Source organism: Pelobates fuscus, chromosome 5 (assembly GCF_036172605.1).
Source record: "Pelobates fuscus isolate aPelFus1 chromosome 5, aPelFus1.pri, whole genome shotgun sequence".
NCBI classification, from domain to species: domain Eukaryota; kingdom Metazoa; phylum Chordata; class Amphibia; order Anura; family Pelobatidae; genus Pelobates; species Pelobates fuscus.
Window position 1 is genome coordinate 348,720,290 of NC_086321.1, and position 26,162 is coordinate 348,746,451.

Below are 26,162 nucleotides of genomic sequence, written 5' to 3' on the forward strand. Positions count from 1 at the left end.
GAGAGTATGTAGACTGGTTTCCAAACCTGTCGCTATTCATTTGCAGCTTATCAGGATATGTAAGGATCCTCGGCAAGATATGAGTCAGCAACTTAACAAAAAGGCACAGTAGGAAAGAATATAGAGACATATAACTGGACCTTCGAGTGGCTGGGCTTGGCGTTTAGATGGACATGATATTGTCAAGGTCAGGGATGTATCCAAGTCTGGTACACCGGAACCAGACTGATTCATGACAAGGTGCTTAAGGGCTGTACATTTTGGGCTCACTGTGTTAAAATCGATCTTTCCGTTAGATTGCTGTGGCAGATCACCATTGTTTCACCACCAAGGATTCCCTTTCCCGTAGTATTATAGCTCCTTCCAGAGAAAGTAGTGATTATAGCTGATACAAATACACAGAAATAAGTCCTGCGCTCAGACTCCCACTACTCCTGGGCGGCAGCAATAACCATAGTACACATCAGCCCCAATGCATACATTAAAAACTAAAAAAGAAAAGAGTTACCTGCACACTACTCTAAATCCCTATGCATATTTAAACAAATGGAGGTTTTCTTGTTTCACTCCAATGGCCATTAGGTGTAAGCCCATTTGCCATGTCAAGGCAAACCTCTTAGGTGGGTCCTACACTGACATTCACCTTGCTTCATTCAGCTTCAGGTAAAGAAATCTCTAATGAGAAAGAGAGGGGTATCTTTTCCAAACCCCTACATACTTATTAACCCTTAATAGGGAACACATGGGTCAGGCGGCAGCATTTTAACAAGGACCAAGAGGTTTGCCTTGACACGGCAGGTGGGCTTACACCTAATAGCCATTGGAGTGAAACCAAAACCTCAATTTGGGATAGGGATTTGGGATAGTATGCAGGTAACTCTTTTCTTTAGTGATTATAGCTGGTATAGCTTTCCCCCATACATTAGGTGAGACTTAATGCTGGGAATAAATCAGGTTTCATTAGGCTCAGCATGGTCATTTACACACGGACCCCCAGCATGTGGTCCCTATTCACAGTACAACGATTCCGCCCTAGTGCCTCTGTGTCTAGGAAATAATTGAGTTGCTGCTCGCTAAACTAATTACCTCCCGGATACAGAGAACACAACACAAAAACACCCCAAAAATATAATAAAAACATACAGGAACCCCACACATTAGACAACTTTAGATAACTATGACCCGAGTGCCCATGTTGGCAAAATAGTGCCAGGATCCATGAAGAATTGACAAGTCACCCGGGCTAAAGTTTTGACCGTCTGCACACAAAGTTAATGCCCAAAAGAGTTTCAGAACAATTAGGGCTTTGGCCGGTCAAATGTCGAGAGTTCCTGTGGCCGAAATAAGGGGCGCTCAACCTGGCTCTCAGGGAGTGATTCTTCCACATAGTCTGAGGCACCTTCCCTACAAAAAGTACTCTTGTGAAACAGGGTGGGAGTTGAGGCTAGCCGCGGCCGGACCGGAGTTCCAGAAAAGTTGTACATAAGTCCTGCTAAAGCTTTGCAGCTTTCTGGACTCCGGTTAAAGTCAAGGAAAAAGGCGCTCCTAAATAGTTGGCCTGGAGGGGAAAGTGCTGGGAGCCAGGGGTGGTGTGAATAGTCTTTTGGGTAACAACATACGGGGAAATTAAACAAAATAAGGAAGGTTTTGTCACAATTGGGTTAATACAACGTAACTGCTCCAAGCATTTTGAGGATCATGCCTTTCCAAATTAGAATAAGCTATCGTCAGGAACATCTAAAAACAGCATTATGTGTTTGTCATTTTTGTGTGTGACTCATTGTTTATCAGGTTGATTTCTGCGATGTAGCAATATTCACTTCCTCATTCTCAATGGGGAGTAATCTATGTAAACCAGTGGTCATTAGAAAACTGGAACTTTTTAATGTTTAAAATATCCGTGCATCACAACTATACTGTCATTAATCCTTAAAGGCGTGTCAAAAGTGGTACTAGTTGGATCAGGGTAAATGTTAATAATAGAGAGGCAGTTAGTGGAATGATCAGTGGTGAAGTGTTATATGTGAATGTTGATGTATAAGTGGTACTTTATTCCAAATGAAATAAGGTTGCCAAAAGAAGTAGTATAAAGACAAAAAACTGGAGGGTCCGAGAGCCTAAAGGGACACTAAGGCACCCAGACTACCTCATTTCATTCAAGTGGTCTAAGTGCAGAGTCCCTGTCCCTCTTAGTCCTGCATTGTAAAACATTGAAGTTTGCAATGTTTGCTTCGCAGGGTTTAGACCACCTCTACTGGCTGTCTACCAGATAGGCGCTTCCTAAAGTTTGACTCCATGAAACGATGCTGGACGTCCTCACGCTTTGCCTGAAGACATCTAGTGTTAGAGAGAACCCCATGGGAAAGCATTGAGGCAATGCTTTCCTCTGGGAAGGGCCCAATGCGCACAGCACTCACCGCACTGCATTGGGGCCCTCTGCGGAGGGTCCTCAGAGCTGGAATTGGTTTAAATAGCCCTTTATCCAATCGCTGGGGAAGAAAGGCTCGGGGACTAATGAACACGTTGGTGTTTGGGAAAACGTCAGAGTTAAGATGGAAGTCAGGAAAGGACAGTGTTATGAAGGCCAAAGTTGTAAAAGGTTTGAGTGTGAGGTTAAAAGTGCAAAACTGGCATGCAAAATGTTGAACAACTATGTTTTTTCCTGTTTTTCATATTATAAAATGTGCAAGTTTTTCCTGAGTGAAGCCTTAGGCACACTCTTAAGACAGACAGCTTAGATATAGATGTATGTATAACGAAGCCTGCGATTTGACTTTCTGTAACATATTAGTTAACCTTGATATACACAAAAAAAACAACTACAAAATGTGCATATTCTCATGCCACTGTCTAACCTTTTGGTATTTTTGAATCACGCTGTTGTGGCGTATGACCGAAAACCTGTAACCACCTGCACAACTAAAAAAAAAAGAAAAGAAAAAAAAAGTGCAAAACTGGAAGAAAGTAAAAAAAAAAAAAGAAATAAAAGCAGTTACCAACGCCTGGATTAAGGAAGCTTCTGACCCCTAAGTAGGTGTAGCTAAATTGCCCTTACCTTTCCTCATCCCATTCCCCTCCCTTTGAACCTCTGTGCTTTTTATTTGCATACATTCCAAGTGTCCCTATTTAGGAGTGACAGTCCCTACTTTGTGCCCAAATCCATCTGCATGTCTCCTGCATCTCTCCTGATGCTTTGCCAGCATAATTGATCTAAGAGCATTATGGGAGATGTAGTCCACATCTGGAGTGCCAACGGTTGCCTACCCCCTGTCCTAGAATTATGCTTAATTGTTGTTATTATTATTTGGAAGGGGTTAATTTATGCACGTTTATAAAGAAAACAAGTCACAGAATGCCTTCGGCACATTATTCCTGCATGTCACCTTTAGATCTAGGAGGACAAAATATCACGCTTTATCTCTTTGTACATCTTTATCCATTTTCATCAATGTGCATTTTAAATTCATAAAAGTACATGGCCTTAGAACATCGGACAGAATAAAATGTGTGACTTGCCTATTAATCAAACAGATTGCTTACTGTGGCTTTATGAAGTTAATTTTAATCGCACAAAATTAATTATATAAGGCAATGTTCTAGGCACAGCATGTTAATATTTTTTTAAAAGGTCTTTCATTGTCTTTATCCCCAGCTTCGTTGTCAAAGGTACAGGGTTTTTTATGGCAGTCAACGGGATTAGATTTACAGTATTTCATGCATGACCATGCACACACAAAGAGCACATCTGTGCTCTATTTATAATTATATATGAATTGGCCGCATGTCACACAAGGACTGGCTCTGTTTACATTGAGCTCACTTCACTTTCAGATCTGGTTGTCATGTGAGCCTGATAAATCGGCAAAGGCCTCTGAAAAACATTCTGGAGAGCCTTGACAAATGTGCTGTCACAAATTTTCTGTAGATGTGTGAGTAGGCGTAAAAAGTGCCATTTTTCATATAAACGTGATTTGTATTTTTCTTCTTCTAATGTAACCTTGTCATTTTTCTGGTGACCCTGTAACTATTCACCATTCCCTCCCCCTTCCACCTTTTTTGCCTTAATTTCTAGGTGTTTCATACTTCCCAACATTTCCCTCCATCAAAATCTGGGCAGGTGGGCAGAACCACGAGGGGGGCATCACAAGTGACGTAACAAACATCACTAGCGATACCAATAAAGGGTGGAACTGCCTCCAGAAAAGACAGCATGTCTGGCCCCCCAGCTATCAGAACCATGCAGTGAGTGCTGCTAAAGCGCTCCCTACATGGTCTTAGTGCCCTCTGCACAGTGCCAGCGCATCTAATGATGATGATGGCAGAGCCATCTTAACGCATGGGCACACTGGGCAGTTGCCGGGGGTCCTACGAGCATAGGGGTCCCATAGGCTCGCCAACTTTTCTGTTTATTATTTCAGGTGATTTATTCGGAAACTTCAACCTCTCTTTAGTAAAACGTTTAGCTGCTAGACTAATCACCGCAGTATCAGCTGTTATATGTACAAGCAAATTATAAAGCAATTCTCTGTCGCGAAATTTCACAAATGCTTCTGTTGAACACTTGGTTAATAATAAATAATTCATAGTAATTTTGTACTGTGCCATGTCCGTCTGTATGATTTACCAACAGAGTACCATGTTAAATTTCTTGTTGTTTAACTTCACGACTCATGTTATATTGTCCAAACGTTTGTGTGGATTAATCTATGCTGTACAGCATGTTTTTTTTTTTTTTTTAATGTTTAAACACTGATGTTGTTGGAGGTACCAATAAATATAAAATTTGTTTTATCGCTAATTAAAATTGTTGTTCCTGTGAGTGGTTGTGTAGGCAGGGCCATCATTTCCCTTGGGCATGCTGGGCAGATGTCCAGGGGCCCAACGAGCATGGGGGCCACAGAGCGATCCCCAGCCTACAGGGGGTCCTTTGAGCTCTCCTGACGGCCAATGGAAAGCTGGCGCTGCTTTCTTGCCGTGGGCCCTCTTTGTCCGGTGGGGAGATCAAAGATCTCCCTCACCAGTACAAAGGCCCTTCGTTAGAGTAGAGAGACGGCGTGAGGACCCGGAAGCTGCATTATAGGGAGGAAGGGAAGGACCTGGTAGGAGATCGTTCCTCCTGCGAGCATGCTGTGTGGAGTGTTGCCGCACGTTGCCATGGCAATGCTCCACACAGCACTCAGCTCGGGAGGAGTGAAGATAGCCTGCAGCCATAGGAACTGCAGGCTATAGATAACCAGCACTGGACCACCAGAGCTGGCAGTGCCCCCTTCACTAAAGGCAAGAAGAAAGGTTGGGGGGGGGGGGCATAAAAATGTAATTAATGTACTGTACATTTATTATAAAAAAAAGAAAAAAAAAAGAAAAGATTTGCTCCATGCACTCCTCACACTCTGCAACACACACACACACACACACACACACACACACACAGCACCTCGCACACCCATCGCCTCTTTCACACACAGCACCTCTTACACACAAAACCCCTCACACACACACAGCACCCCTCACTGCAGTCTGTGTGTATTCAGCAGTGTGTGTGTGTGTGTGTGTGTGTGTGTGTCTGTTCAGCGGACTGTGTATTTATTTAGAAGTCTGTGTGTGAATGTGTTCAGCAGTCTGTGTGTATATATGTATTGCATTTATTGGAGGTACCAATAAATATAAGCTTAGTTTTAGCGATAACTTGAATTTTTATTCCTGTTAGTTGTTGTGTAGGCAGGACCCCAGTGCACTGCCTTGCCTGGGGACCCATAATCCTGTTAAGATGGCACTGTGTCTAGGCAGGGCCTCAGTGCGCTGCTTTGCCTGGGGGCCTATAGTTAAGATATGGGACATCAGGGAAGAAAACCAGGAGGGCAGGACAGCACCCCAAAATCGGGACTGTGCTGCCAAAAGCAGGACTGTTGCAAGACGCGGTATTTTTCTATGTACATGTAATTACTACAGTGGGTTTCAAATTACAAATCATGTATCTGTCTTCTTGGAAATGTTATGTTTCCTGAAAACCTGCAGTCGTATGTGTATCATAATTGTAAATATAGCTCAACTGACACTCTCACCCAATGAGCCGGTCCTGCAAAGCAGGGCTTGCTTAGCTCACTGGAGACAACTGAAGCCCCTTCTAGGGGCTTCCTGCCATATGGGAGGAAGTGACAGTGTGGGACCCTGGTAAGTTGTCAAACTGTTTAGACACTTGCTCTAAAAGGACTTCAGGACACTCCTGGCACCATAACCACTATAGCGAGCCATAGTAGTTATGGTGCTTGCAGTGATCCCTTAATTTAACTGTAAGTAAACTTGTGTTTGTGCCTCTGATCAGAAATAGCATATTTAAAAAGTAGCTGGTGGGATTTGCTAGCAGAAACAGCTTATAAACCAGGAAGTAACAGGGCTAGATGTCTGCTTGATAGGGTTGCCACCTGGCTGTTATTTTACAGGCACAGCAAATATCTGAGACTGTCTGAAGTCCAAAAAGACTGTATATTTCTCTGATGGGACTATTTACCTTTGTTATACATGGCAGGTACACTCAAAATTACACACATACAGATACAGTGGACATACAATGACACATACCCGCACACACAGTCAGACACAGTATGCACAACCTGTTATATACACACTCAGACACAGTATGCACACACTGACACACACAGTCAGACACCGTATGCACAACCTGTTATATACACACTCAGACACAGTATGCACACACTGACACACACAGTCAGACACCGTATGCACAACCTGTTATATACACACTCAGACACAGTATGCACACACTGACACACACAGTCAGACACCGTATGCACAATCTGTTATATACACACTCAAAAAACAAACACGACTCCTGAGCATCCAGTATAGGTGTGCACACCCAGGTGCTACCACAACTTATGTGAGGACAAAGTTAAAGCAGCAAACATTTCGAGCAGCAGCCCTTTCTCAATGCTAATTGTGGTAGCACCTGGGTGTGCACACCTATAATGGATGTGCAGGACTAGTGTTTGTTTTTTGGTTGTATATACACTGTTGGGACATTAGTGTGGAGTATCTGCAGCACAGGTCTAATTTTTTCTTTGTTTATATTTTGAATTGTGTAGGCATCTTTTGCCTCTACCTCACCCTATATATACAGTTGCAAGAAAAAGTATATGAATCCTTTGGAATTATATGGATTTCTGCACAAATTGGTAATTAAATGTGATCTGATCATCATCTAAGTCACAACAATAGACAATCCCAGTCTTCTTAAATTAATAACACACAAAGAATGAAATGTTGCCATCGGCTCTGCAGATGTTTTGAACTACACCTCCCATGATGCTTTGCCAGCATTATGTGTGTAAGAGCATTATGGGGGATGTAGTCCACAACATCTGGAGAGCCGAAGGTTGCCTATCCCTGCCCTAGACTAATGAAATCTCCAAGAGCTAATTGGAGTGAGATGTCAGCCAACTGGAGTCCAATCAATGAGATGAGATTGGAGGTGTTGGTTACAGCTGCCCTGCCCTATAAAAAACACACACCAGTTCTGGGTTTGCTTTTCACAAGAAGCATTGCCTGATGTGAATGATGCCTCGCACAACAGAGCTCTCAGAAGACCTACGGTTAAGAATTGTTAAATTGCATAAAGCTGGAAAGGGTTATAAAAGTATCTCCAAAAGCCTCAAAACTCAAAATTACACACATACAGATACAGTGGACATACTCACCGGCAGCCGGAATATGGATCATCATAATCCATATCCATCTGCAATAATCCGAATGTCCTTGCTGTTATTTTTTGGTACATCAGTCTGATAATGCATCCTTGAATCAATTTTGACCTGTATTTTTATTACATTTAACTATTTTAAGTTATTTTAAAGTAGGAAATAAACTGGCATTTTTTTAAATTAAGTGATCCAGTTTTGTGCTTCAGTTTACCAGCGATACATTGTATTCATTGCCTAAGCTAACAGTTCCTCATACTGTATTGCTTCCCATTTAGCAACTTGTATCTTTGATTATACAATGTATATTATTTGGAACAAGCATCATTTACCCCACATTCTATTGGGGATCTAGATACTTGTTTCATGCATATTTGCTGCACATCCAGCTGGGAATTTGGTTTCTATATCCATCCATTTTTTACATTTTTACTTTTTATTTATATTTTTTATATAGTCATTTTTTTTCTCCACTCTTTTATTTTATTTTTGTATTGGGTCAGAGTTTTTATTCAAGTCTATTTATTCTCCATGCAGCATTTATTGGCACTTTGAACATTTATCCCACATTTAATGGTATCTACTCTTTCAGAGTGGTTTTCTACTCACGTTCTTCATAGGTTTTTAGTGAATCCCTATTAGTTCCAGTTTTTGAGCAGCTTAGTGCTAGTCCGTCTCCCTCTCCCCTGTGTGGTACATTAGGTACACCAGAATTGTTCTCTATACAATGACACATACCCACACAATGTCACAGTCAGACACAGTATGCACAACCTGTTAAATACACACTCAGTCAGACACAGTATGCACACACTGACACACACAGTCAGACACAGTATGCACTCACTGACACACACACAGTCAGACACAGTATGCACTCACTGACACACACAGTCAGACACAGTATGCACTCACTGACACACACAGTCAGACACAGTATGCACTCACTGACACACACAGTCAGACACAGTATGCACTCACTGACACACACAGTCAGACACAGTATGCACTCACTGACACACACAGTCAGACACAGTATGCACTCACTGACACACACAGTCAGACACAGTATGCACCCACTGACACACACACAGTCAGACACAGTATGCACTCACTGACACACACAGTCAGACACAGTATGCACACACTGACACACACAGTCAGACACAGTATGCACACACAGTCAGACACAGTATGCACAACCTGTTATATACACACTCAGACACAGTATGCACAACCTGTTATATACACACTCAGACACAGTATGCAATCACTGTTATACACACACATAGACAATGACACACTGCTAAGCACACACTTATTCAGACAGTATACACACACTCATGCACACTCTGATGTACGTACATGTGCAGTCAGACATAGCACACACATTGTCACCCACGGTAGTTAATTAGTGCTTAAGTAAATTTTCTCCTTGAAAATGTTTTTTTTCTTCCCTTATGTCACACCCTGAGATATTACGTAACATCAAGTGATGTGTCCCATGTCACACATATATAATTTAGTATACAAAGTAGCATGGCCGGTATCATTTCTCACAAATGTGGCAATCCTACTGCTTGAAAGACGGGGGGATGGGGGAGGGTATAACAGAGTTAATTTATAAAAGTGTTAAATTCTATTGAAATCTGCAGTTTTTGTGAAATGAAAAAAGAGGACATACTCAATACACCTAAACCATTTCAGCAAGCTAAAGTGCATTAAGGGTGTGGAGTGTCACTAACCCTTGCTTTAGAATCCATTTTGTCTCACATTGCGATAAGGACAGTTGCCTTTTACCTCCTCTAGAGGGCACTGTTGCCATCGCAATGCTATAATATGTTGAACTGCCATTGAGCTTTTAACCTGATTTAGGATTTTTGAGTTTGACTGTTTTGATTTGATCTCTGAGTGGGAGATTGTTGTAAAATAGAGCGTTGAGATTTTTTTTCTTCTTGATATTGCTAGAAACAGGTCTTACCAAAGTGAGCACTGATTTACTGAAAAGGTTACTTTAACCCTTTGGATCGGGGAGACCTTTTCTGTGTAAAATTACCACTTTTTTTTTTTTTTTATAAAATAAGAACTGTGCTCTGCCTGCAAGGTGGAGATTTCCACGTCTGTTGTTAGCGTGCTGTGCGCGCTCACAGCAGGCATAAATTATGCACAGAATTTACATAAGGCAGCCTGGAACGGAGTTCGGGCTACCAATGTCACATGTGCTGGGGTGCAACTTGCCCCAGCACACAATCAAAAATAACTCTGCATGTGCAGTGTGTCAAGCTGAAACACTGCACATACTGACCCCTCAAATCGCTGAAGTGGTCATGGTGGTTGGAGAAACCCTTTAACCCCTTAAGGACACACATGACATGTGTGACATGTCATGATTCCCTTTTATTCCAGAAGTTTGGTCCTTAAGGGGTTAATCTAATCATAAATCCAAAGCTCACTATTGTCTTAATTTACATTTTTCTTTTATCAGTTACTGTTACAGTTCATAATGACCACTTAGGTGCGGATCCAGGGGATCCCTCCTCCATCGAGAAACCAAGCTGAGGCGGGCCAGTACTGTAGTTCAGAGGGGGCTCCACAGCCGGCTGGTGGGCAGCTCCGTCAGCTCCCTCACTTGCCAAGATCCCTAGTTATGGGAGTAAGAGGGAAAACTTGGGTTGAACCAAGTTCTCCCCTACTCTTACAATCTCAGAGCGTTTCAATGGTTTACCACTGCAACCCTCAGGTACTTTCGCCGGACAGATTCGGTGGGAGATTATGTTTGTCTGCCACTGAGGGTGCAGACAAACATAATCTCCCACCGGACCACCACAGTAAGTCTCAAGGAGGGGGGCAATAAGGCTTAGCCTAACTCTATACTGTCCCTGGTTAGATTCATTGAGATGAAGTGTTCTGGGTGAGTTTAGTAGTCCTCTATCTGGGGTGTTTCTGCACAGCAAGTCCATTGTCAGCTTCCACATATGAAACCATGGCTGTTTCAACCAGTATGATAGGATTGCTCAAAAGGATGTATTTTAAAGGTTGTACTTGATGAACGTAAGTCTTTTTTTTCAACCTAGATTACTATGCATTGTAACTATCACTGCTTATTCCTCTATTCCAGGGGTAGGTACATTTTGGCACTCAGGGTGTTGTGGACTACACCTCCCCCGATGCTTAGACAGCATAACAGCTGTAACAGCATCCTGGGAGATGTAATCCAAAAAATCTGGAGTGCCAAGGGTTGCCCACCCCTACTCTATTCCATAATGGGATATTGGAGTAAATGAAATGGTGGAAACTTTGATGATTTGATGACTTTTGGTGATTTCCCCCATAACATTACCACAGGTGCAGCAGGTTACAGGCAGCTTAATAATTAGGGAAAGAGTGAGGGCGGAACCTGTGCTACAATAAAAAGCAGAGAGAATTATTTCAAAGTCCAGCAAATACTTCAGTTACTTTTGGTTGGTATGTATCCTGCCCTTTTTGGAGTTGTGAGGATTCAAATTTATTTAGCAAACTATCCAGATAGATTTGAATGTGTTGCCTTTCAAAACTGCAATTGCTTTGACCCTGAGCTGATAGATGACTAAAACATGCACTGTTTCTTTAAATGTTTATTTTTTTATTTTGAAGTACAAAATATAAGCATACATACAGCCAATTAAGATATAAAATATACGGTTGCGTACACAGAGCACTGTTTATATGAAAGGGTATGAAATATAACCAGAGAGCTAAATAAACATTACTATAAAGTATATTGTTGGCCATGCCTTTTTACTATACATTCTAGGTGACAAAGTCCTTCATTTATATATTCTCATAAACTTTTTAATGGTTCCCATACAGGGAAGAGAGAGAAAATAAAATAAAATCCCTTTTCAGCCTTTACACCTTGCATTTTCTACCTTCACAGTTTGCGATTTATTACCTTTACACCACCTCTCTTCTTTACTGCTAAAGTACTTTGGCACCAAAATCCTACTGTCTAGCATGACACTGTCATCTTTGTCCCTTATCTATAATGATTGGTAGCACTTTAAAACATTTTTTTACAAAACTATAATCTGTATTTGTTAAAGAGTTTTGTAAAAAAAAAATACAGGGTGGCTTCCACAGCCCCTCTGCTGCTGCTAAAAACTAAGCCACAGTAATTTCACTTCCTTGTTATCTATCCAAAGCATCTATCCTTGCAGTGAGAACTTGCTAAGACATCCACAGCACTTGCAACATCATTGCTGTCCAAGGTCGGATGGCTCTGTATACATATTATGGTAGTGAATCTCCCTTTATATCGATGGCATCAGAGGGATTTTGATTTATGTGCAAGGAGAGACCACCAGAAAATGCTTGTAAATAGGGAAAAGGTACTCCGATTCATTGACCGTAACTGTCACACCAGGGCCGTTGTTATTCCAGAGTAACCCCCAAATCCTACCGACACTTCCCCCAGGATATAGTTAACAAGCTGCCTCCACCAAAACTCTATATAGGCATCTTCAGTTACTCCTTAAAGGGAAACTACTATGGTGCTAGGAAAACAAAGTTTTAGGCACCCAGACCACTTCAGCTCGTTGTAGAGGTCTGGGGACAGTGCCCCTGGTACCCTTAGCTCTGCAGTGTAAAAGGTTTAGAGAAACTGCAATATTTACATTTCAGTGCTAAGACTGCCTCTAGTGGACGTCTACCAAACAGTCACTAGAAGTTCTGACTGCTTTGCACGAGGACATCCGGTATCAAGCAAAACCCCATAGGAAAGCATTGATTCAATGGTTTCCTATGGGGAATGCCTAACGGGCACGTTGCACTAACCGCACATGTGCATTAGGCCCCTCAATTGACTTATGTTGGTGGAGGTCCAGTGGTGAGGAACATCAGTGTTTGAATCAGGTAAGTAAGGTTTCTTTAACCCTTTAATGGATGGTAGGGGCAGAGGGACACTTTAGTGTTGGTGTTCATTGTTAGGAATACTAAAGTGTTCCTTTAATTCCCCATAGTTTATATTTTAAATCAATAATCAGATTAACCCAAATGAGGAATGTAGCTCTTGCATTCTCCTAGCAGAGCTAGACCTTTTGTAATAGAAAACTTCTTCCTGTATGGCCCTACAGTGGGCAATTATAATCCAGATCCAGACAGACAGACAAAGAGTTTTAGAATACTCAGGGGTCTTAACTCTTGGATAACTGAAATCACGCACTGTGTAAAACAATGGCCACTCCAATAAGTTGTAGTGCTTATGGTGCTTACAATGTCTCTAATTTATTAGACCCCAACATATTCAACAGTGGTATATAATAATCTAAACATACCAGTTATTCTTTCACGTTTAGCAATTAATATTGCATGTTTATGGCAGAAGTCAGAAATAAAGGTCACTGTGTTGATCACAATGATGTTTTCAATACCGCTATTAATACTTATGGTAATATACATTAATACGTCAGGAAGTCAACCTAAGATATTCTGCAATCGCCTCCTTCGAGACATGCACTAGAGCGAAAATGTTTTTTTAAATGATTTAATATTCTAATATTTAAAAATATTGATATATTTTTGAAGAAAATAAATATTAAATCATTTGAAAAGCGTATCCAAAAATATTCATTCAAGGCCATAATGTGAATTACGTAGCTTCATTTTCTATACCTTATTTCCTAGATTGTTTGTATGTGTGTCCTAAAACAAAAGATATTGTTAATAAAAGTTTTATTATTATTTTTTTAAGTGCCCAAAAGTACAGCTGTGAAGAAAAAGGTGGAGCCCAAAAGCATGGGTCCGTCGAGAGATGATGACGCCCCTCCGTGGAATGGAATCACTCTTAACAAATGTCTCGCTGTTGCCGCTGCCCTTGCCCTTCTGAGTGTAGGATTCCAGGTCCTGCAAGGTGGGAGTAAACAATGTGTGTAAGAGGTCTTCATATGTGCTAGCAGATAATTGTTATTGAAATTGCTCTTTAATTACTGTGAATCACATAGAATCTTGCGTGTCTGTTTTGTATAATAATATATTCCAAAGTCAGAAAAACTCATGCCGTATCTGTGGGTACAGTAGCAGAAGTTCTAGGTTCTAACAGAACATGATAGCGATGCAGAAACACCCTATTTCCTGGGGGAGTTCAGTGCAGAAAAAGCTGAATGCTTGCAGGAAGAAATGTTTACTTTTAAAAAGCCGTGTTCATGAGTTCTAGCAGTGTTGTCCATCTCGTAGTCTTCAGCCCACAGGTTTTGTGGTCCTTTTTCTGCATGCCTACAGGCTTCGTTTCTTTTATATTAATTTTATAGTGCTAATACATGATTTCATATGCTAGTATATCGGAGTAGTAAACAAAAAACACTTCAAATACATACCTAGTCACCAGTATACATAAAGCAGATGGTTTATATTAAAATAAGTGTCAACAGGTAGCAAAGTATCCCAATGTTTCAGCCTTTGTCGTTTGTCAGTGAAAGACAATAAAAAAAACTGCACTTAACTAGATCACGGGCCAGCACCAGTCCAACAGAATATAGATACTGTTTGACAAATGAAGATCCAGGCAATCCACTGCTTTATAGGCACATTTATTGGAACCAAGGGAACACCGCAACGTTTCGACCCACAGGAGGATAGCTCGACAAAGACGCTCCAGTGGCTCGAAAACGTTGTGGTGTTCCCTTGGTTCCAATAAATGTGCCTATAAAGAATTGGGGTGTCCGGACCTTGTTTTTTTAAACTGGTATCTTTGTCCTTTGACAAGGCTGAAACGTTGGGGCATTTTACCACCTGTTGACATTTACTTTAAGGTAAGCCAGTATGTATCATTTTGACTGCATATGTTCTTGTAGTGTGTTTTTTGTTTATGTATCTGATTAGTTTGATGAGTCCTTTTGTTAAAATGTATTGTACTTATATTCAGTTATTTACTTTGATATACTTAATAAAGATTTCTATATTATTCTTGTATTTATTTGTGTGCGCGGCAGTGGTTCTGCACCTTCAGTATAAGATTCTGCAGTGTATTTCTCGGTGTTGTAATGTCACATCTGTTCGACTCCAGTCGAGGGCTCCTCTAACACTGAAGGTACCAGATACAGAAAGACCCAGTGAATGTAGGCCTATCATTGCTCTGATGCCTGCAGAGACACCACAAACAAGTGAGACTTGGGCAACAATAGACCATGAGATTGAATTACCGCTGTTAAGGAGAAGGGGCTTAGTAATGCGTGAAAGATGGGGAGAGAGACAAGAAAGTGGTTATGAGAAATGGTATGGCATTCAGCTAAAGAGGTAAAACCCGAATGAAAATGGGAGATACATTTTAGGATGATAAGGAATATGGAATGAGAAAAGGAGTGGAGGGGGAGGTAGTGTGAGATATTAATATAAAGGAAAGATGGAAGGAAAAGAGTAATGATGTAGAACTGGTGGAGAGTGTAAGACCGAATGGGGATGTGAGCGAATGAAAAAAAATGGATTGAAGGGGGAAGTTGGAGGTGATTCAAAGAAGGGGAGGGGTATTATGAAAGGAACTGAGTGTAATGGAAATTGAGAGAAACTGAGGAGACGATTTGTAGTGTAGTAGTAACATATGGGACAATGGAAACACATGAAAACGAAATCTGATATGAAAAGAGGAGTGGGGAGTTTAACGCAAATGTAAGTTGGAAGGAGATTGGAAGAACGCCCGTGGAGTGGGGAGGAGAGAGAGAGATGGAATAGGTAAAAGAAAGGTATAAACCGCAAATGGAGCTAGAATGAGATTAAGTGAGGGAGATATAATGAAAATGGTGTGGAAAGAGTGGTAAAAAGGCATTTAGAATTCGGACAGGAGTGGTTGAATGAGATTTGGAGGTTTAAAGTAGGATGTGGAAGGAAAGATTAACTTAGGGATTTGAAAGGAAGTGAACAAAATTAGGTTGATGTGGTTGTATCAACCTGCTGTGGGCCACATAAAAATGATTTACGTATTACCCATTTTTTATGTGGCCCACAGCAAGTTGGTCCAAAACCAAACCTATTACATTAACCCCTTAAGGACACATGAGATGTGTGACATGTCATGATCCCCTTTTATTCCAGGAGTTTGGTCCTTAAGGGGTTAAACAGTACTGAGAGGATTGGTTCATTGGAAATAAATACTGTAATATTCCCGTAACTCTTTTTCAGATGCTGTAGACACAGATGATGATTTACCTGACTTTGAAGCTGGACCCTTGACTTTAAATGACACTACGGACCAGCTGGTAAGAAACTATCCTAGGTGAATTGTTCAGGAAAATTACATTGTGTCTTAGATGTTTCAGGGGTTAAGAGGTCCAAGTGTCCGTACTAATGAGGGAATGCTGGTGATGTGTTTGTATACCACTGGGTAGTGCTGCAAGATTTTTCATATAATGTTTTAAAGGGTCAGCCTAAGCACCAAAATCACTGCATCTTAATGAATTAATTTTGTGGCGCAGGAAACAGTCCTATGGGGTCATTAAGGAGTTAATGCATTACGAGGTTTAGCACTAGCAGAGAACCATCTGACTTGTACACCGTACCTGTACTTATTTCAGTTCCAGGAGATTCTCATTCGTCATAATTTCATTAACTGTGGAAAATGTTCCTTTATGAATTAATATGGTGTCATGGCAACTACCTACTTAGCAGCATTGTACACATTAAATGTCATATTCTCTTCATTCTCGGTTTCCCAGTTAACCCATCGATCAGTGTTGCCTATCTCATATCATTATCTTTATTTAATGCATACACATCCTGGCGTTTTATAAGTTTATCAAATTTATAAGTAAATACTTATATTGTTTGCAGTAGTTAGTTCTGCACAATAAAGAGACCTTTTCCTTTGTTATTGAAAACCATATTTCTATTTTTAAAATTTTGCCCCTTATACTTTGTAGCCTGCCTAGTGCATCCATCCTGTTTTTAGTGGCCTTTGCGCTTGCTGTAGAACCCTCCTATTTTTCACACTCCTGTTTAAGAAGCACAGACTTGCTTCTCAAAACATGTTAAACTTCCCTTGCCATTTTTCAAGCTGCCTGTACTTCTGTTATCTCTTGTCGCTCCCTCAGCTGGTGCCAGAGCTGCTGTAATAATTCATTCCAGGACTATCTTTAATCTCTCCTTAGCTGCTGCTCTAACTGACAGAGCCAGCATGGACTCCTTACAATCCATTGCAGACATCCTTATCATAGTCTAAAGGCGAACAGAAGAACTTCAAATAGTATAGTTCCCCTGCTTACATGCATGCTGAACACGGACTATTCACCTCTATGCAAACAGCACAGAAGTGAATTGATTTACAGAAAAAGAAAGGCATATGTTGGTTGTTTGTTTATTTATTTGAATTCCTGGTTTTATAGAAATGTATTAATTTGCTAGTAATTATGTTTAACTATCACAAGACTAACCTGTTTACAATTTAAAGGAACCCTATAAGCACCAAAACTATTTTAGCTTAATGGAGTGGTATTAGTGTTTGTATCTTGCCTCTGAAGTCTAACTGTTCAATTATCTGATATTTAAAAGTTAAATTGCTTTGTTTTTGCAGCCTTAGCCACACCTCCCCTGCATGTGACACACTTCCTGTAAAGAGAGATCTAACGTTTAAACTTCCTTTATTGCACTTTCTGTTTAATTTAGAATTTTCCTAGATATATCTCCTGCTCTGTTAATACCCTGCACCAGCCTTCTGTGTGTGATTAAAGTTCAATTAACAGAGCAGGAGATGTTTAAACTTCTAAATTAAACACACTGTGCTGTTATATGTGATTAAAAATTAATTTTACAAAATTCCAAGCTGGCTGTGTAACAGCCTTGGGAGGTGTAACTAGGCTGCATAAACAGAAACAAAAGTAATATAACTTCTAAATTGCAGAGAATTGAACAGTGAGACTACAGGGGTATGATCTATACATCAAAACTGCTTTATTATGCCAATGTTGTATTGGTGCTCAGAGTATCACGTTAACACTTAAGGACTAAACTTCTGGAATAAAAGGAAATCATGACATGTCACACATGTCATGTGTCCTTAAGGGGTTACATAGAATATAAACTCCAAATTTTAATGAACTGAAATCCAAAATGCAAAATTCAGAGTAAAATAGCCAAACTGTAGCTATAGCGGAGTTGGGTAATTTTTAACCAAGATCATATCATTAGAAAGTAAGCAATGTGTCGAAAGCAGTATGGGTGTTATACTCTAGAGAAGCATTTCCATTTTATAAAAAAGCTATCTACATGAAAAAAAGTTACTCCTCATTTGTGAAATGCTAAATGAGCAATAACTAGTTTTTGTTTTGTTTTGAAACTTAATTTTGCTATTCTCACTTCAATTTGCTGCAGTTCTGAATATGGTGAATATACCTGCTTAATTTGTTAATACTTGCCTGTATTTAATCATGGTTTACATAAATTCCTCAGTATTTCCTATGTTTTGTTCTGTAGCCGGAGCCTTGGTTTTTTGAAGGTTGGTTTGGTTCAACAAAAACAGAAAAGACGGATTTGTCTGAATTACATGAAATACCAGAAGACGTTGAAGAGCCTGAAGAAGAAATCGAAGAAACTCTAGAAGAAGAAGTTGAAGAGGAAGCTGAAGAACCTGTAGAAGAAATCGAAGAACTTGAGGAAGCTGAAGAACCTGCAGAAGAAGTCGAAGAAGAACCTGAAGAAATTTTAGAAGAAGAAGATGAAGAGGAAACTGAAGAACCTGAAGAAGAAGTCATGGAAGAAACTGAAGAAATTGTTGCAATAAAAGATTCACAAGAAGTAAGCCAGCACCAGCAAAGTGACAAATGGGGACTTAAGGCCAAACACAAGTACATGCAAACAAAGGCATCAAAAATCCGCAGGGTTTCTGATGAAGGGCCTCAAAAGAGAGGGATCTTCCCTTTTGGAAGAAATACCAAAGAGTCAACCAAAATCCCACGAGAGTTCAAGGAAAAACCTTACAAAGAAAAGGATCACAGGCAAAAGGACAAAGAAAGGAGACACGAACATACACAGAAAAAGGAAGGGGGGAAGTCATACAAGAAAGGAAGAGAGGAGGAAAATAAATATTTCAAAGGGAGACATGACGAGAAGGAAGGCAAGAGGTTTCACGAGCACAAGAAATTGCATAGTGACAGACATCATGGCTAAAAGACTTTGTACATTTGAATGGCACTATATAAGTAGCATTACCTAAAGAGTACAGATAGACTACAATGCTTGACTACCGCTTACTTAGAATATCATAGTACACAATCTCTTGTGGTGCCATGTGCCTTAAAGGTGGAATCTGAAATAAAAACAAAATACCTGCTTACCAAAGTTTATTAATAATCTTAGCAAAAGCTTACTGTACCTAATTTCTTCCTCATTTTTCCTTTAAAGGATTTTTCTTCATAGCTTAACTGATCTTGTTTGCTGTTGATTTTTTATTTTTATTTTCCACAGTGTTTGTTTTCCCTGCCAGGCCCATGTTAAAATATATGGCAATTCCCCTATGATTCCCCTAAATGAAGGGACAGCATCAGAGGACTCTAGACACTCTGTCCAGTTCAATTATATGAAATGGTTATAGTACCTACAGTGTCCCTTCAAACATGTCACGAGAGCATGGTTATCTAATGCAGTGCTTTTCAAAACAGATGCCACAAATACATCGGCTGCAATCAAATTTAGAAAGAAAAAAAAAATACCCCAAATCTTTATGCACATTTTAAAAATAGTTTTACTTTGATGGCCATTAAAGTGTAATCTCATCTGCCACATCAAGGGTGGAGGGGGTTGGTTTCTGTTACATGTATTCGGGCTGATTTGTACTATACCCGTTGCTAAAGCCCAGTAGTGGGAGTTTGAACACAGGACTTGGTTTCGAATGTTTGCATTTAAATTTAGATTTCAATCTAACAAACCATTAGAATAGCAAAACAGTTTAGTTAGATTTTTTTTTTTGTGATTTTCGTAAGCTGCTGATAAATAAATGGTTGAGTTGAAGAAAGGCTGAGAGAATCCAAGAAGGTGATGGGGGAATTAGTAGAAATGGCAGGTATGTACCTTTGCCAATTTGTTGTTGTTACGTCTTATAAACATCTTTAGTATCCAAAGGTATGTTAATCCTTTCTGTAATTTGCTAAATTACAATGTTCTATGAGCAGGAAAGGTGAAAATGTATCCCATGCTTCATTAAAGGACCACTATAGTGCCAGAAAAACAAACTCGTTTACCTGGAACTATAGTGTAAATAGGTCCCCCTCACCCACTGGGCTCTAGGGGGAGGAAGGGGTTAAAATCTTACCTTTCACCAGCACCGGGCTCCCTCGGTGCTGGGGACTCTCCTCCCTCTTCCGCTGAATGCGCATGCGCGGCAAGAGCCGCGCGCGCATTTAGTCAGTCCATTGGAAAGCATTTCTCAATGCTTTCCTATGGACGCTGGCGTCTTCTCACAGTGAGAAGCGTGGAAGCGCCTATAGCGGCTGTCAATGAGACAGCCATTAGAGTCTGGATTAACCCTAATGTAAACATAGCAGTTTCTATGAAACTGCTATGTTTACAGCAGGCAGGGTTAACCCTAGCTGGACCTGGCACCCAGACCACTTCATTGAGCTGAAGTGGTCTGGGTGCCTATAGTGGTCCTTTAAGCTAAAGTTGTTCTGATGACTGCAGTGTCCCTTTAAGGGACACATACCGTAGCTCTAACCTTCTAATAAATGGAATATAAAAGATATGTAACTGTGAGCTGTGCATTATGGAAAAGTTATGCCATATTAGAGTCAATCAACGTACTGTATTGTTATGGTACAAAAATCATTTATGGCATTGTTTAGTTATGTAGAGCATCTGAGCTCTTTCGTAAATCCTTTCTTGCTTCACAGTGGTTACCAGTATAACTAGTATGGGAAAAAGGAATGTTTAATTGTCTTGGAAAAAACTGTCCCACGTGTATAACGAATGATATTAGTTGTACGTTTTTGAGGAATTTAATCTGTTTGTAAACACAGAAATATTTTGAGCAAAGTTGCTATTGCAAGTTGATTGTTGTTTAACTCACTGTGTGCTCTCGATTGTAGCATGAAAATCAATACTTCTGCAGCATATACAGGAGAGAGAGTTCTGTTGACTTACACTGACAGCCCTCATACAGTCAAATATTTTGCATCATGGGGGGAGATATATATAGTGAAAAAACAGCTTGTTATAGGTTCTAGCAGACATATACAATTTTTTACAATTGGCTACTTCTAGAAGATTTAAATACCTTTCAAACTATAGTTTGGGTGAAAGTTCAGATGAGGGAAAGGGCAGAGGGGTTAGGGCGTCTGGGTAGCAAGTTGAAAGAGAAGTGCTCTACACCTTTTTTTTCTTGAGCAGTTGAAGAGCGTTCTCCATCTGTAGTATAGAATGTGAGAATGTCTTAACTTATCAGGTTGTGTAGGAATTCTTGGTTGGAGAATGAGGGAAAGACCAGCTCTGTCTTCATCCAGGCCTAATTGTCTCCAGCAATGTTCCATAACATTTGTTTTAGGTTGGTGTGTCAAGAATAGGGATGACATGCACCAACCTGTAGTCAATAGCTGACTTTAATAACCTTTTCTGCCATTCTTTCAGATTTCCAAGTAATGTTTTTTTGGAAATAGCCATAGTTGGATCTCCACTGCTTCTTGGAACTTGACTTGCAACTTAGTTCAGATCTCTCTCACAGGCATATGTTAGTCTATCTATATCAAGTAATGGTTGGTCCAAGGGGGCAGAGGGGTGAAAGTTTTTATTTGGTAAATATGGGTGAATAAGGTATATATGTCTTCTCTGATGGAGCAACACATGGAAAAGTAGTTATTGGCGACTGGGAATGAATTGCATTTGAAGGTGATTTCCCTCTTTCATTTTCCATTTGTGGCTTCAGAGGGACGCACTAAATGTAAGGTGAGTGATGGTTTTTTTTCTACAATTTTGAGTATCAGGGAGTATGACAAACCACTTACCTTGCATTCTGAAGCAATGTAGAGAAGATTGCAGGTACTTTCTGTCCACAATTGAATGTAGCAACTCTCTGGAAGGGAATTTTGATGACCCTATGCTGCTGAGGTTAGTGACGGGTAAGGGCTATAGTGTCCTGGCCCTATTACCTCAATTAAACAGGACTATATGGTCGTATTATCCACCAGTTATTCTCTGGCATGATTTCTACCAGAGAATGGGTGGCGATAAGGTGTTATAAACACTCCATCCTGAAGCCCAGAGAGTAGAGTCAATGGTAGGAGCTTTTGTTGGGTTAATCTGGTTGGTGATTGCCATCCATGCACTTAGGGCCATCCGCTGGGCATATGTCTTCAGGGGCGCGGTCAGCGCTGCGGCCTTTTAAAAATGGCAGCCAGTGCTCTGAGGAAGGGACAGCTGGTCACTTCCTCCCAGCTTACTCTGCACGGGAGAGCCAGCTGCCAGACAACTGCCAACAAACCCAGCCACCCTCCTGCACCCAAAATGTAAGAAACAGGAGGGTGGCTAAAACATTACCTGTGTGTGTCTGTCAGTATGTTCTTTTGGATCTGTGTGTGTATTTGCATGTGTGTCTGTGCATCAGTGTGTGTAAGTGTATACACTATACACAAATTCATGCCTGCATTCAAACACAAATACTCCATACAAAAACATGCCTACATTCAAACACACTGTGTGTATAAATAAATATATATATTTTTAGATACACAATATACGCACTGCATCCACTACACATAAACACACACCCTATATCCACTCTACACACACTGCGTCCTTATGGGCGTGGAGGGGGGCCCTGAGGGCAGGCTTGGAAGCAAGTCCCCAGGGACCCAGACCTTGAGCTATGCAAGAGGCCCAAATATTTTTTTGTTGGCAGTCCTAGCATCTAAATGTAAATGAAGTTGTTATGGTGCCAGGAGGCTCCCGGCGCACCTTTACTTGAAGGGTTTAAACTGTTCGAGAAATGTGCCTCCTGCGCCAATCTCCGCTCCCCCAAAGCAACATGCAGCATTGGAAATCTCACTTTCAGGAACTGCGGAGTACTGCTGGGCAGGGGCAGGACTGCCGCTGCAGTCAGCTGACAGTCTTAGCCAATCAGTGACTCCCCATTCACAAAACTGGCTTGAAAAGAAATGTACCTTTTTCAAAAGATGAGTCACTGATTGGCTGAGAGCAACAGCTGACTGCTCTTAGCCAAGCAGCGGCATCCCTGCCTGACGACACTCTGCTCCGCTTCCTGAAAGTGACATTTCAGAAGCCAGATGCCGGCTGGGGGTGCAGAGACGCACGCTGGAGGCATTTTTTGGTAAGAGTGTGCCATGGGTCTCCAGCAACTATAACAACGATTTAGATTAAGTTATGGTGCCCTGCGTTGATTAAACTGTCCCTTTAAAATTGCTTTGTGCACAATCTATAAATCTATTTGGAAAGCTTTAAGAGAAACATACGAAGCAATCATGTGTATTCAAAATTCTTAATACCCGGATGTATAGGTACATTTTTTACAATAGATAATAGATTTACTATTATATTGTGTATAAAATTGTAATACTAGATAGAGTGTGAAATATTTGTGTGTGAAAAAAACAATGAATATAACAGTGTGCACTTTAAAAGCTTTTTTTCTTTTTTTTTTTTTAAACGAAAACATACATTGCATTATTTTACATGTTTAAATTCTAAGTCAAGAATTAGGTGATGCTTACGCCTTAATTTATGTGTAAATTACATTTATTCATACGTTTTATTAAATGGACAAATAATAATAAAATTGAAAAAACACTTATTACTTAGTAGAGTTTAGGTAACACTATATGGGCTTTGTAAGCAAAAACAAAAAAAATCTAACTTCAGGGCTGGTTTAACACCTTTCACTAACGAGTACTTTTTGATTAAAAAAATGTTAACATAACATTTATTTGAAGCAAGGAACGATAGCTAGCATATAAACATATATTTGGGTATAGAGTGCTTCACAGGCAAACAATTAAAATTATGTAAATGTACACAATTTTTTATTTTTCACTTACTCGTTCTTCCTTTTAGAAAAACACATTTGGGTAATGAACAAACAGCTTTAGACAATAATCAATGTCCTTTATCTTACAATAATTCACTCACGGTCTGATTTGTTATAAAAAAGCAATTTTTTTGTTTTTCTCACATAGTAGATGTAACACAATTAGATAAATAAAAATACATTGCTCTTAGATATTTGAAAGGATCTTGAAGACATAATTGCAACGGAATGTAAAATGAATGTCCGCATTCTAGTATAATGTCCACATACAGTAAATAGTGTTAGCAATTTTAAATACCTTTATTTTAGAATTATTTAACGCAATCTGATCAATCTCAGGACTGTTAAATTAATGCTGGTTGTCTATGTATTGCTTCCCCATCTCTGACTGTAAGAATGATATCACCCATTGAAAGGTCCTGTATTGTTTGAAAGCAGGGGATCATCTTACATTATCAGCAACTTTACAGGTATTCTATCAGTGGCATCTGGCATTCTGGTAATCATAACTAGAGAATAAATCATGGTGAGTGAGGCAAAATACATACAAATAAAATGTATGCTTAATTTGGGTGTTGAAGGGAACATCAGTGATAGTAGCTGTGACTCCATGTATCAAGGTGTTTCTTAGAACTATTATGCAGTGCTACATGAGAAACAATGGAGAAGATATCTCCCATCTGGCACTGCCTGGGAATAGACCTTAAAGGGACACTTGACTATCCAATTTGTTTTTAAATCATTGTTTAGTAGATGCACCCCAATGAAAGAATGTATACATTAAATTAATCGTTTTTTTAATTAATGGTATATCTTAAAACTGCTTGTAAGAGTTGTAGTTCTTTTGTCTGCAGCCTTTGCAAGCCCTCCCCTTCTAACCCCGCCCAGACTTTCTGTAGCTGTCCAATCATAGACTTACCAATGCAGCTCAATGAGAAGTCTTTGCAAGGCCAGGTGCTCAGGGGAAATGCCTGACGTTTGAGTTAAGCTCCACTAAGCTACCCAAACCAGGAAGTAACAGGATCGGTTGTCTGACTAGTAGCCAGGGAGTGTAGCAAGGTTAATTTATAAAAGGGCCAATTTCTATTTAAATCTGTAAAGTAAAATAAATAAATTAAGGACACATAAAGCAGTTCAGCAAGCTCAAATGCTTGAGAGGTTCAGAGTGCCCCTTAATATATTTCCCAGCTGGAAAAAAAGCTAGACAACACCTAAAACTGCAATGTTTTACATTTCGGGGCTAAGAGGACAGTGATACTGCACCCAGGCCACTTAAATAAGATGAAGTGCTTTGGGTGCCTATAGTGTCCCTTTAATAGTAAATTTAAAAAAAAAAGGTTTATAGGAAATTGGTTTTCTGCATAGTAAAAGGCTTTAAGTGTTCTGTCTCAGTAAATACTACATAAAATTATTGTTAGTGGTATACTTTATCCTACTGTTCAGGGCATTTAAAGGGGTAACATCTAATTAACCACACACCCAAATTGTAAGACTTCAGAAAAATAACCATATGAGAGAACAAGGGCATTTGATGAATATTGTTGTAAAGGTGTCAAGGTGTTACTCATAGAAATAAATATGTACACATAGCATATAGACGACATACCTCCCAAGTGCCGGAATTAAGAAGGGACAGTCCCTATTTTAATCTTAAACATTTTTGTTGGTCCCTCTTTTCAAGGAGCTCTATATTGTTGGTGTGTCTGAGTGTATAACAGAGCTTCACAAAAATAATACTCATAGTAATGTCTTTAAACTACAATAAATGTGTTTACAAATCAGCCTTTGTAAATAAGATACATTGTTCTTGTTCTAAATCACACCCTCAGTCCCGCCAGTAAAATCAAAGTGCCTGCGTTTGTCCATTTGAAATGTTAGGAGTTATAAGGCCAAGAAACATGTACCCCCTGCCATTTCATGTGCTATAGTGTTGACTACATATTCCATAATTCTTTGAAAGGCAGATGCATTTGGAATGATAGAGGACTCTTAGAATATTGCAATATAGAAGCAAAGGGTTTCCGACACTCTTTCCACAAACTAGGTACTTAGCAGGATCAGACACTGGTTGGTCCTCAATCAATAGTAGAAGAAACAAGATAGTCCAGCCATGTGAATAAGGCAGTTTTATTGGAGAACACAGAAAGCTGGATTCTCCAATCAAACTGCCTTATTCACAAATTATGAGTGACTGGTCCATCTTGTTTCTAGGACCCTTAGTATAGAGACTTTTGTCATACTGGTTTGACTGTATGGTGGCAGATACACTTCAAATGATTTTGTTCTCAAATTTCTTTTAAGAAAATAAAATCTTTACTTTGCAGATTGCATTTCAAAATTCAAGGGGAAAAAATTATGAAATTGAGTGTATCTAGGCAAATTCATTAAGTTATAACATTGTACAACTTTTAGTAAATAATATAATAAAGAAGTGATGCAAACAGCATGTTAATATACCC

At 39.8% G+C, this 26,162-nt stretch overlaps 1 protein-coding gene across 5 annotated transcripts in view; it reads left to right on the forward strand.

The window, feature by feature from the left end:
* JSRP1 (junctional sarcoplasmic reticulum protein 1) overlaps window positions 1-19,096 on the forward strand; it is a 141,011-nt gene extending 121,915 nt beyond the window's left edge. For 2 of the 5 annotated variants that reach the window (XM_063455878.1, XM_063455877.1), the window contains 4 exons: window positions 13,444-13,617; window positions 14,681-14,851; window positions 15,864-15,940; window positions 18,150-19,096. In XM_063455878.1, the coding sequence (XP_063311948.1) occupies window positions 13,444-13,617; window positions 14,681-14,851; window positions 15,864-15,940; window positions 18,150-18,842 (1,115 nt within the window). In that variant the 3' untranslated portion in view covers window positions 18,843-19,096. The remainder of the gene's footprint in view (window positions 1-13,443; window positions 13,618-14,680; window positions 14,852-15,863; window positions 15,941-18,149) is intronic. The other 3 variants (XM_063455879.1, XM_063455880.1, XM_063455882.1) reach the window with 3 other exon arrangements.
* Window positions 19,097-26,162: the final 7,066 nt, after the last annotated feature.